The 13,025-nt window shown below is 52.9% G+C and overlaps 1 protein-coding gene across 1 annotated transcript in view; it reads left to right on the top strand.

Annotated features, from left to right (window-relative positions):
* The window catches only part of LOC132397519 (ephrin-B2-like), a 226,602-nt gene that overhangs the window by 171,028 nt on the left and 42,549 nt on the right, over nt 1-13,025 (top strand). Inside the window, exons 4-5 of the mRNA XM_059976350.1 lie at nt 7,540-7,632; nt 10,437-10,550. Of these exons, the coding sequence (XP_059832333.1) occupies nt 7,540-7,632; nt 10,437-10,550 (207 nt within the window). The remainder of the gene's footprint in view (nt 1-7,539; nt 7,633-10,436; nt 10,551-13,025) is intronic.

The following is a 13,025-nucleotide window of genomic DNA, read 5'->3' on the forward strand; positions in this document are numbered from 1 at the left end:
GGTGTGTCTGAGTGACAGGTACAGACTGGGTTTGTGTGACGGTGAGATACGATGGTGCTGTGGTGTGTCTGAGTGACAGGTACAGACTGGGTTTGTGTGACGGTGAGATACGATGGTGCTGTGGTGTGTCTGAGTGACAGGTACAGACTGGGTTTGTGTGACGGTGAGATACGATGGTGCTGTGGTGTGTCTGAGTGACAGGTACAGACTGGGTTTGTGTGACGGTGAGATACGATGGTGCTGTGGTGTGTCTGTGTGACAGGTACAGACTGGGTTTGTGTGACGGTGAGATACGATGGTGCTGTGGTGTGTCTGAGTGACAGGTACAGACTGGGTTTGTGTGACGGTGAGATACGATGGTGCTGTGGTGTGTCTGAGTGACAGGTACAGACGGTTTGTGTGACGGTGAGATACGATGGTGCTGTGGTGTGTCTGAGTGACAGGTACAGACTGGGTTTGTGTGACGGTGAGATACGATGGTGATGTGGTGTGTCTGAGTGACAGGTACAGACTGGGTTTGTGTGACGGTGAGATACGATGGTTCTGTGGTGTGTCTGAGTGACAGGTACAGACTGGGTTTGTGTGACGGTGAGATACGATGGTGCTGTGGTGTGTCTGAGTGACAGGTACAGACTGGGTTTGTGTGACGGTGAGATACGATGGTGCTGTGGTGTGTCTGAGTGACAGGTACAGACGGTTTGTGTGACGGTGAGATACGATGGTGCTGTGGTGTGTCTGAGTGACAGGTACAGACTGGGTTTGTGTGACGGTGAGATACGATGGTGCTGTGGTGTGTCTGTGTGACAGGTACAGACTGGGTTTGTGTGACGGTGAGATACGATGGTGCTGTGGTGTGTCTGAGTGACAGGTACAGACTGGGTTTGTGTGACGGTGAGATACGATGGTGCTGTGGTGTGTCTGAGTGACAGGTACAGACGGTTTGTGTGACGGTGAGATACGATGGTGCTGTGGTGTGGTCTGAGTGACAGGTACAGACTGGGTTTGTGTGACGGTGAGATACGATGGTGATGTGGTGTGTCTGAGTGACAGGTACAGACTGGGTTTGTGTGACGGTGAGATACGATGGTTCTGTGGTGTGTCTGAGTGACAGGTACAGACTGGGTTTGTGTGACGGTGAGATACGATGGTGCTGTGGTGTGTCTGAGTGACAGGTACAGACGGTTTGTGTGACGGTGAGATACGATGGTGCTGTGGTGTGTCTGAGTGACAGGTACAGACTGGATTTGTGTGACGGAGAGATACGATGGTGATGTGGTGTGTCTGAGTGACAGGTACAGACGGTTTGTGTGACGGTGAGATACAATGGTTCTGTGGTGTGTCTGAGTGACAGGTACAGACGGTTTGTGTGACGGTGAGATACGATGGTGCTGTGGTGTGTCTGAGTGACAGGAACAGACTGGGTTTGTGTGACGGTGAGATACGATGGTGCTGTGGTGTGTCTGTGTGACAGGTACAGACTGGGTTTGTGTGACGGTGAGATACGATGGAGCTGTGGTTTGTCTGAGTGACAGGTACAGACTGGGTTTGTGTGACGGTGAGATACGATGGTGCTGTGGTGTGTCTGAGTGACAGGTACAGACTGGGTTTGTGTGACGGTGAGATACAATGGTGCTGTGGTGTGTCTGAGTGACAGGTACAGACTGGGTTTGTGTGACGGTGAGATACGATGGTGCTGTGGTGTGTCTGAGTGACAGGTACAGACTGGGTTTGTGTGACGGTGAGATACGATGGTGCTGTGGTGTGTCTGAGTGACAGGTACAGACTGGGTTTGTGTGACGGTGAGATACGATGGTGCTGTGGTGTGTCTGTGTGACAGGTACAGACTGGGTTTGTGTGACGGTGAGATACGATGGTGCTGTGGTGTGTCTGAGTGACAGGTACAGACTGGGTTTGTGTGACGGTGAGATACGATGGTGCTGTGGTGTGTCTGAGTGACAGGTACAGACGGTTTGTGTGACGGTGAGATACGATGGTGCTGTGGTGTGTCTGAGTGACAGGTACAGACTGGGTTTGTGTGACGGTGAGATACGATGGTGATGTGGTGTGTCTGAGTGACAGGTACAGACTGGGTTTGTGTGACGGTGAGATACGATGGTTCTGTGGTGTGTCTGAGTGACAGGTACAGACTGGGTTTGTGTGACGGTGAGATACGATGGTGCTGTGGTGTGTCTGAGTGACAGGTACAGACTGGGTTTGTGTGACGGTGAGATACGATGGTGCTGTGGTGTGTCTGAGTGACAGGTACAGACGGTTTGTGTGACGGTGAGATACGATGGTGCTGTGGTGTGTCTGAGTGACAGGTACAGACCTGGTTTGTGTGACGGTGAGATACGATGGTGATGTGGTGTGTCTGAGTGACAGGTACAGACGGTTTGTGTGACGGTGAGATACGATGGTTCTGTGGTGTGTCTGACGTGACAGGTACAGACGGGTTTGTGTGGACGGGTGAGATACGATGGTGATGTGGTGTGTCTGAGTGGACAGGTACAGACTGGGTTTGTGTGACGGTGAGATACGATGGTGATGTGGTGTGTCTGCAGTGACAGTACAGACTGGGTTTGTGTGACGGTGAGATACGACGGTGATGTGCTGAGTGACAGGTACAGACTGGGTTTGTGTGACGGTGAGATACGACGGTGATGTGGTGTGTCTGAGTGACAGGTACAGACTGGGTTTGTGTGACGGTGAGATACGACGGTGATGTGGTGTGTCTGAGTGACAGGTACATACTGGGTTTGTGTGACGGTGAGATACGATGGTGCTGTGGTGTGTCTGAGTGACAGGTACAGACTGGGTTTGTGTGACGGTGAGATACGATGGTGCTGTGGTGTGTCTGAGTGACAGGTACAGACTGGGTTTGTGTGACGGTGAGATACGATGGTGCTGTGGTGTGTCTGAGTGACAGGTACAGACTGGGTTTGTGTGACGGTGAGAGACGACGGTGCTGTGGTGTGTCTGAGTGACAGGTACAGACTGGGTTTGTGTGACGGTGAGATACGATGGTGATGTGGTGTGGCTGAACTTGGTGGTGTGAGCCCAGAGGCTCCTGCAATTCCCGCCTGAATGCAGCAGTGAGAAGTGAGCATTGCCTGGGTGGTGAGCATCTCCATTTTGGATGCTGCTTTCCTACAACAGCATTTCATGTGGATGGGTGGTGGGGGGGAGCTTTACCTGTGACATGGAGAAGAAGTTAGTGTTCACATTGCATCTGGACAGATCATTCGAAAACAGTAACGCATTGAGGTAGAACAAGGGGAAACACAATAAAAGAGTGCAGGATGTAAACACGAGATGCTGGAAATCCAGAGTTACACAATGCTGGAGGAACTCAGCAGGCCAGGCAGTATCTATGGAGGGGAAAATAAACTTCTGTTGTTTTGGTCCTGGATCCTTCATCAGGACTGGAAAGGAAGGGGGCCAGAATGTGAGGGGAGGGGTGTGGTAGGCTTGCGAGCTGGCAGATGATAGGTGAGACCAGGTGAGAGGGTAAGTGGGGGTGTGGGGAGGGGGGTGGTAGGCGTGCGAGCTGGCAGATGATAGGTGAGACCAGGTGAGAGGGAAAGTGGGGGTGTGGGGAGGGGGGTGGTAGGCGTGCAAGCTGGCAGATGATAGGTGAGACCAGGTGAGAGGGAAAGTGGGGGTGTGGGGAGGGGGGTGGTGCAAAGCTCGTTGGTGATGTGTGGGAAAGGTTAAGGGTTGAAGAAGGAGGAATGTGATAGGAGAGGAGAGTGGATCATGGGAGAAAGGGAAGGTGGAGGGGAATGGGCAGGTGGGGAGAAGACAAGGAGAAAGAAGGGAGTCTGAGTGGAAGATAGGAGAAAAGACCGGAAGTTAAAGAAATTGATGTTCATGCCAGCAGGTTGGAGGCTGCCCAGACGGAATATGAGGAATTGCTCTTCCAGCCCACGTGGTTTAACATGGCAGTAGAGGAGTCCGTGGACCGACGCTAATTTAATTAATTAATTATTTAGAGCCCCCTTTCGTGTCTTTGAACAGTGCCACCCCAGCAACCCTCAACAACCCTGATTTAACCCAAACCCAATTACGAGACAGTTTACAATACCAATTAACCTACATCTTTGTAGGAGGGAACTGGAGCACTCAGGAAAACCCGCGTCTTCTACGGGGAGGAGTGACAAGATTGAATTCTGAACTCTGTTGCCCCGAAATGCAATAGCATTGGGCTAACCGTGGCACCCCTGTCATAATGGCAATGTGAAGAGGAATTAAAGTTGGTAACCATGGGGAAATTCCACTGTTTGTGGCAGATGGAGCAGTCGCCACAGACGACGTCAGGTCTCACTGATGTACAGAAAGCCCATCAGTCCGTCAAGGAGCAGGACTTCCCTCTGACGGGTGCCCTATTTTCCAAGACTTCCCCCTTCCCCCCAGTTCTTCACCCAGGTGCCTGGTTCTTCTTCTCTCTCTCTCTCTCTCTCTCTCTCTCTCTCTAACTCCTACCTATCCCCTTTCTCTCTCTCCTCCCTCTGTCCCCTCCCCCCTCCCCACTCTCTCTCTCTTCTCTCCTCCCTCTCTTCCCCTCTGCCCCCTCCTCTCTCCCCTCTCTCCCTCAGTCACATCTTCCACTCTCTTCTTGCTGCAGACCCCTCCCCTCCCGGCTGTGTGGATGGGGGGGAGCTGGGGGAAGGGTTGGTAATTAACTGCATTTCACCAGGCACCTTGGACACAGGGCTGTCGTTTCACATCAGTGTGTTGCGGAGCAAGGAGGGTGTTCCCAGTGTGAATGTCTAGTGGAGTGGACCTAACCCGTGCTGACAGGGAACCAGAAACCGCCCCAAGCCCCTCACTTATGAAAGAAATGCAATGCACAAAGAGCATGGTCTCAGTCGCCTTCTCTTCTCCCTCTCCTCAGGCCGGTTCCGTCTCTGACGTAGCCTCTGCTTCGCTCAGTACCTGCTGCACCCGACGGCTATCCCTCCACCTATCTGAAGACCAGGCTGCCCCCTCCTTGCAATTTCTCCATTCCCCCTCTTACATTTCAACCTCTTCCTCTGACCACCCCGTCTCCGCATCCCTCCTCTCCTTCCCCCTCTCTCCTCCCGCTCTCTCCTTCTCCTCTCTCCTCCTCTCTCCCCCTCTCTCCTCCCCCCTCCTTCCCCCTCGCCTTCCTCTCTCCTTCCCCCTCGCCTTCACCTCCCCCTCTCTCCTCCCCCTCTCCTCCCCCTCTCCTCCCCCTCTCCTCCCCCTCTCCTCCCTCTCCTCCCTCTCCCCCCTCTCCCCCCTCTCCCCCCTCTCCTCCCCCTCTCCTCCCCCTCTCCTCCCCCTCTCCTCCCCCTCTCCTCCCCCTCTCCTCCCCCTCTCCTCCCCCTCCCCCTCTCCTCCCCCCCTCCTTCCCTCTCTCTCCTCCCGCTCTCTCCTTCTCCTCCTCTCTCCCCCTCTCTCCTCCCCTCTCCTTCCCCCCTCCTTCCCCCTCGCCTTCCCCTCTCTGCCCCCTCTCCTCCCCCCTCTCCTCCCCCTCTCCTCCCCCTCTCCTCCCCCTCTCCTCCCCCCTCTCCTCCCCCCTCTCCTCCCCCCTCTCCTCCCCCCTCTCCTCCCCCCTCCTTTCCCCTCTCCTTTCCCCTCTCCTTTCCCCTCTCCTTTCCCCTCTCCTTTCCCCTCTCCTTCCCCCTCTCCTTCCCCCTCTCCTTCCCCCCTCCTCCCCCTCTCCTCCCCCTCTCTCCCTCTCCTATCTGTTCCTCTCTCTGTCTCTCTCCCTTCCTCCCCCAAGCACAATCGTCTACCCTTTCCATACACCTGCGATGGGCTGAGTGGCCAGGATAATTGAGCAATACTTGGCCATGGGAGCAGAGACTGCAGCTCTGTGTGAGGGTTGGGGGCTGACTCAGGGATGTGAATGACTTGGGTGGGGTATGTTGAGGAGTTCTGTTGCTGGCAGTGAGGAATCCTGGCTGACTCAGGGATGCAGCCCCTACCCACACAGAGGAGCTGGCTCGTCATAGCTAATTCCGGACGTAATGATGCTAATTCCAGAGAGTGTAATGATGCATTAATTGGACAGAGGATCTGGGCTGATTCTACCAGCAAATGTTCCTTGCCAGGCATCACTCCCTGCATCCGCTGTTTTCCCTATACTGGAATGAACCCGCACCAGACCTGAACGCAGACCAGCTCTTCACTGCCCTGCCAGCTGGTGTGCAGAGGGAGGGGTGAAGGATTGTATGGTATCCTGCTGAGGGGAGGTGGCAGGTGGATTGGGAATGAACAGGGAGGGCTGGGTCACAGTAAATTCTCCAACGTGAGCAGGATAAATGTCCCAGATAAACCACTGATAAACTCACCACACAGTAACCCTCACTGGGGCAGGTCACACACACACACACACACACGTGTACATGCATACACGCTCATGCATACCCACATGCACACACAGGTGCACTCCCACCCTCACACACACACACACACACACACACACACACACACGCTCACACACACACACACTCACACACACACAGACACACACACACACACACACACACAGACACACACACACGTACATGCATACACGCTCATGCATACCCACATGCACACAGGTGCACTCCCACTCTCACACACACACTCACACACACGCTCACGCACACACACACACACACGCTCACACACACAGAGACACACTCACACACACACACACACACTCACACACACACACACACACGCACACGCTCACACACACACACACACACACACACACACACACACACACGCTCACACACACAGAGACACACACACAGACACACACACACACACACCTGACTCTCACTGGGTTGAGAGTTCCCAGCATAGGACACACTCCCTCCTCTCTCACATTGTGATCCTCCCTCAGTCCCATCCTGTCCAAACCCCAGGAAGCACGTTAGTGTCAACTCTACATCCAACTCAACAGGAGGAGGAGACCGTTCAGCCATTGAGCTTGTGCCAACCCTGTGAACAACCTTTCCAACCAGCTTCCCTTCTTCTTCACTCCCTCCCCACATACCTCCATGTTTCCCTCATTGTCCCCCTCCTCCCAATCCCCATTCCCTCTGTTGAATCCATTCTCAGTGTCTTTCAAGGCCAGATGTTCCTGACCCACCACACCTCTCCTCTCGACACCCTTCACTCCAAATCATCTGGGCACCCACACTCCAGCTCGGGGGGCATTCCTGTCATGTACTTTGTCCCACCCCTCCCTGACTCCCAACACCTCAATTAAACCCCCCACCCTGTGAGGGAGCAGCCCTCCTCCCCAGCATCACCGGGAGAGGTGACTGATCTACGGGTGTGGGGGTTAGATAGGGGAGTGAGAGCTGACTTCAGCCGCTGACACGAGGGGGAGTGTGCGGAGGGGGAAGGGCAGAGGAAACTAGGGCAAAGACGCAGCAGAGTGATGGGCGGTGTCAGGTTAGTATGGGGGGAAGGCACAATGGAGAGAGGGCAGCTTGGTGGACAGGATGACATTGGTGACTCGGCTCGCTGGGCTGCGGACTGGCTCTGGGTAAAGTTGCCAATCTTCTCCCATAGCCACCTCGGACGGGAATGCGGAAGGGCTGGAGAACCGGAACGGAGGGGCGTGTAATACCAGGAATATGAAGGTCACTCTCAAAGTGGGCCAAGGTGAGCTGACTCTTGCCCTTTGCCCTCCAACCCCTGCCTACCCCCTTCAACTTCCTTCCCTTCCCCTCATCTCCATGCTTCCATGTAGGACTACATCCTCAATTTACCCCAACCTTCCCCCCCTCCACTCCACTCCCAATCACTCACCCTCCACTCCCCAATCTCTCCTCTCCCCCTCCCGTTAACCCTCCCACTCCCCTCTCTTACCCTCCCACTTCCCTATCTCTTACCCTCGAACTCCCCTATTCACCCTCCTACTCCCCTATCGTGTTGGCACATAGCCAAATGGTTAAGGCGTTGGTCTAGTAATCTGAAGGTCACTAGTTCAAGCCTTGGCTGAGGCTGCATGGGTGTCCCTGAGCAAGGTACTTAACCACACATTGCTCTGCAACGACACTGGGGCCAAGCTGCTTGGGTCCTAATGCCCTTCCCTTGGACAACATCGGTGGTGTGGAGAGGGGAGACTTGCAGCCTGGGCAACTGCCAGTCTTCCATAACAAACCCTGCCCAGGCTTGCACCCTGGGAACTTTCCATGGTCTATCTCTTACCCTCCCACTCCCCTATTTCTCACCCTCCTACTCCCTTATCTCTTACCCTCCCACTCCCCTATTTCTCACCCTCCTACTCCCTTATCTCTTACCCTCCCACTCCCCTATTTCTCACCCTCCCACTCCCTTATCTCTTACCCTCCCACTCCCCTATTTCTCACCCTCCCACTCCCTTATCTCTTACCCTCCCACTCCCCTATTTCTCACCCTCCTACTCCCTTATCTCTTACCCTCCCACTCCCCTATTTCTCACCCTCCTACTCCCTTATCTCTTACCCTCCCACTCCCCTATTTCTCACCCTCCTACTCCCTTATCTCTTACCCTCCCACTCCCCTATTTCTCACCCTCCTACCCCCTTATCTCTTACCCTCCCACTCCCCTATTTCTCACCCTCCCACTCCCTTATCTCTTACCCTCCCACTCCCCTATTTCTCACCCTCCCACTCCCTTATCTCTTACCCTCCCACTCCCCTATTTCTCACCCTCCTACTCCCTTATCTCTTACCCTCCCACTCCCCTATTTCTCACCCTCCTACTCCCTTATCTCTTACCCTCCCACTCCCCTATTTCTCACCCTCCTACTCCCTTATCTCTTACCCTCCCACTCCCCTATTTCTCACCCTCCTACTCCCTTATCTCTTACCCTCCCACTCCCCTATTTCTCACCCTCCTACCCCCTTATCTCTTACCCTCCCACTCCCCTATTTCTCACCCTCCTACTCCCTTATCTCTTACCCTCCCACTCCCCTATTTCTCACCCTCCCACTCCCTTATCTCTTACCCTCCCACTCCCCTATTTCTCACCCTCCCACTCCCTTATCTCTTACCCTCCCACTCCCCTATTTCTCACCCTCCCACTCCCTTATCTCTTACCCTCCCACTCCCCTATTTCTCACCCTCCCACTCCCTTATCTCTTACCCTCCCACTCCCCTATTTCTCACCCTCCCACTCCCTTATCTCTTACCCTCCCACTCCCCTATTTCTCACCCTCCCACTCCCTTATCTCTTACCCCTCCCACTCCCCTATTTCTCACCCTCCCACTCCCTTATCTCTTACCCTCCCACTCCCCTATTTCTCACCCTCCCACTCCCTTATCTCTTACCCTCCCACTCCCCTATTTCTCACCCTCCCACTCCCTTATCTCTTACCCTCCCACTCCCCTATTTCTCACCCTCCCACTCCCTTATCTCTTACCCTCCCACTCCCCTATTTCTCACCCTCCCACTCCCTTATCTCTTACCCTCCCACTCCCCTATTTCTCACCCTCCCACTCCCTTATCTCTTACCCTCCCACTAACCTTGCCGCATCTAACCTTACCCTCTTTCCTCCTCTTCATCCAACCCTCCCCCTCCCCTCGTTGCTCACTCCTCTCCCTGTTTATGCCCCTCAGGATTTGCTGGCCCTCTATTCCCAATTTGGATCCAACTCTGATAAACCTTAACTGTTGCCCACACAGAGGCAGTCAATTCGAGAGCTGCCAAACACCCTTTCCCCAACAATTTCCCCCTCGAGGATGACCACTGCTGCAACCTGATGTGAAGTGTTCCCTCAATCGTGCCCTCGCTCTGGCTGTGTGCTGGATACCCTGGGACAGAGAGGTGGGGGGAGGGGTCGTGGTAGCGACCTTCTGCTGATACCCTTCCCTGGGGGATTGGTCCCTCCTGAGCTGAGGAACGTCAGGAAGAACCAAATTTGGAGCCAGGAGGAGTGGGAGCAGCATCATGGAGCAGACGGGACGAATGGCGGTTTCTGGCTGCTGATCAGATGTCACCCCACTGAGAACCCCTCCCCCCCCCCACCCCAGGACAGGACAGGTTAGTTGTTCTTCTCTTACCTGCGAGGGCCGGCGGAGCACAGCCGGTGGTTGTGTTATCCCATGTGACAGGCGAAGTCGTTCTGCTCGACTGGACTGCCGTCCGTTCACCCAGAATTAACGCCGGCTGTTCAGGGACAGGTCTTGGAAACAACTGGCTGAATCTGGCTCGGGGTGAGGGGTGAAGCAAAGTGATATCCCTGCCTCCCCTACACCCCTCCCTGTCTCTGTAACACCATCCTGCCCTTCCAAGTAATCCCTCTAGCTCCCACAGCTCTCCCCTCTGGCTCCTATTTCTTTCCCGATCTCCATCCCCCGTTCCAGGAGTTCTCCCTGTGATCGAAAACCCACCACCCTCACTTAACCCTGTGCCTGCAAGCCCATCACTCAGTTCAGGGATCGTGGGCTGCCTCACACTGGCATGTGCTTTCCCTGCAGATCCCAACGCTCCGCAGTTACCCCCGGGAACACACTCCCAGCCGGACATGGAGTCCTCCAGCACCCAGCCCAGGCCGGACTTCGGTACAACTGCGGACAAAGCCAACTCATCAGGTAAGCTGCTATTCCAAGGTGCCTTCCATGGTGTGGGGCAACGCATTCGCTCCCCCTGCGGGCTGCAGCAGTGGCCATGGCCAGAGGACCTCGACCATGCTGGCTGGAAATGGGCAACTATCCCTCGTTTGGTGGCTGCAGCCCCACAGACTTTCTGCTGTCCGGGGTTCTGGGCTGAGATCTGTGGGATCTTGCTGTACACACGTTGGGTACTGTGATTCCTGCATTCACTGGCTGGGACTCTTCTGGACCTCCTCAGGGTTGGTGCTGAGGGTGAGAGGGGTTACGTCTGAGTGTGTGTGTTTGCGTGAGTTCATGTCAGTCTCAATTTTGATATGTGTTCCTCTGTGTTTCTGTGTGTGTGTGTGTGTGTGTGTTCATGTCTGTCTCAATCGCGATATGTGATCCTGTCTCTGTATGTGTTCATGTCAGTCTGAATCCCGATATGTGTTCCTCTGTGTGTGTGTGTGTGTGTGTGTGTGGTCATGTCAGTCTAAATATCGATATGTGTTCCTGTGTGTGTGTGTGTGTGGTCATGTCAGTCTAAATATCGATATGTGTTCCTGTGTGTGTTCCTGTGTGTGTGTGTGGTCATGTCTGTCTCAATCGCGATATGTGATCCTGTCTCTGTATGTGTTCATGTCAGTCGGGATCCCGATATGTCTTCCTGTGTGTGTGTGTGTGTCGTCATGTCAGTCTCAATCTCGATAAGTGTTCCTGTGTGTATCTGTGTTCATGTCAGTCTCAATCTCGATAAGTGTTCCTGTGTGTGTGTGTGTTTGTGTGTGTGTGTGGTCATGTCAGTCTAAATATCGATATGTGTTCCTGTGTGTGTGGATGTGTTCATGTCAGTCTCAATCTCGATATGTCTTCCTCTGTGTGTGTGTGTGTGTGTCCGTTCATTTCAGTCTCAATCTCGATATGTGATCCTGCCTCTGTATGTGTGTTCATGCCAGTCTCAATCGCGATATGTGTTCCTGTGTGTGTGTGTTTGTCAATCTCGATCTCGATATGTGTTCCTGTGTTTGTGTCCACGTCAGTCTCATTCTCGATATGTGATCCAGTGCTTGTGTGTGTTCATGTCAGTCTCAATCTCGATATGCGTACCTGTGTTTGTGTGTGTGCTCATGTCAGTCTCAATCTCGATATGTATTCCTCTCTGTGTGTGTTTCTGTTTTCATTGCAGTCTCAATCTCGATATGTGTTCATATGTGTGTGTGTGTGTGTGTTCATGTCAGTCCCAATGTCGATAAGTGTTCCTCTGTGTGTGTGTGTGTGTGTGTGTGTTCATGTCAGTCTCAATCTTGATATGTGTTCCTGTGTGTGTGTGTGTTCATGTCAGTCTCAATCACGATATGTGTTCCTGTGTTTGTGTCCATGTCAGTCTCATTCTCGATATGTGATCCTGTGTGTGTGTGTCTGTGTGTCGTTATGTCAGTCTCAATCACGATATGTGTTCCTGTGTGTCGTCATGTCAGTCTCAATCTTGATATGTGTTCCTGTGTGTGTGTGTTCATGTCAGTCTCAATCTCGATATGTGTTCCTGTGTGTGTGTGTGTGTGTGTGTGTTCATGTCAGTCTCAATCACGATATGTGTTCCTGTGTTTGTGTCTATGTCAGTCTCAATCTTGATATGTGTTCCTGTGTGTGTCTTCATGTCAGTCTCATTCTCGATATGTGTTCCTGTGTTTGTGTGTGTGTTCATGTCAGTCCCAATGTCGATAAGTGTTCCCGTGTGTGTGTGTGTGTGTGTGTTTGTTCATGTCAGTCTCAATCATGATCTGTGTTCCTGTGTGTGTGTGTGTGTGGTCATGTCCGTATCAATCGCGATATGTGTTCCTGTGTTTGTGTCCATGTCAGGCTCATTCTCGATATGTGATCCTGTGTGTGTGTGTCGTCATGTCAATCTCAATTTTGATATGTGTTCCTTTCTGTGTATGTCATCATATCAGCCTCAATCTCGATATGTGTTCCAGTGTGTTTGTTCATGTCAGTCTCATTCTCGATATGTGATCCTGTCTGTGTGTGTGTGTTATGTCAGTCCTAATCTCGATAAGTGTTCCTGTGTGTGTGTGTGTGTGTGTGTGTTTGTGTGTGTGTTCAATTCAGTCTCAATGTCGAAATGTATTCCTGTGTGTGTGTGTCATGTCAGCCTCAATCTCAATATGTGTTCCTGTGATTGTGCGTGTGTGTGTTCGTTGTCTCAGTCGCGATCTGTTTTCCTGTGTTTATATCCATGTCAGTCTCAATCTTGATATGTGCTCCTGTATGTGTGTTCATGTCAGTCGCAATCTCGATATGTGTTCCAGTGTGTGTGTGCGTGTGTTCAAGTCAGTCTCAATCTTGATGTGTGTTCCTCTGTGTGTGTTCATGTCAGTCTCAATCGTGATATGTGTCCCTGTGTCTGTGTGTTCATGTCAGTCTTAATCTCGATATGTATTCCTGTGTGTGTGTGTGTGTGTGTGTGTGGGTGTT

This window comes from Hypanus sabinus, chromosome 7 (assembly GCF_030144855.1).
Source record: "Hypanus sabinus isolate sHypSab1 chromosome 7, sHypSab1.hap1, whole genome shotgun sequence".
Classification (NCBI taxonomy): Eukaryota; Metazoa; Chordata; class Chondrichthyes; order Myliobatiformes; family Dasyatidae; genus Hypanus; species Hypanus sabinus.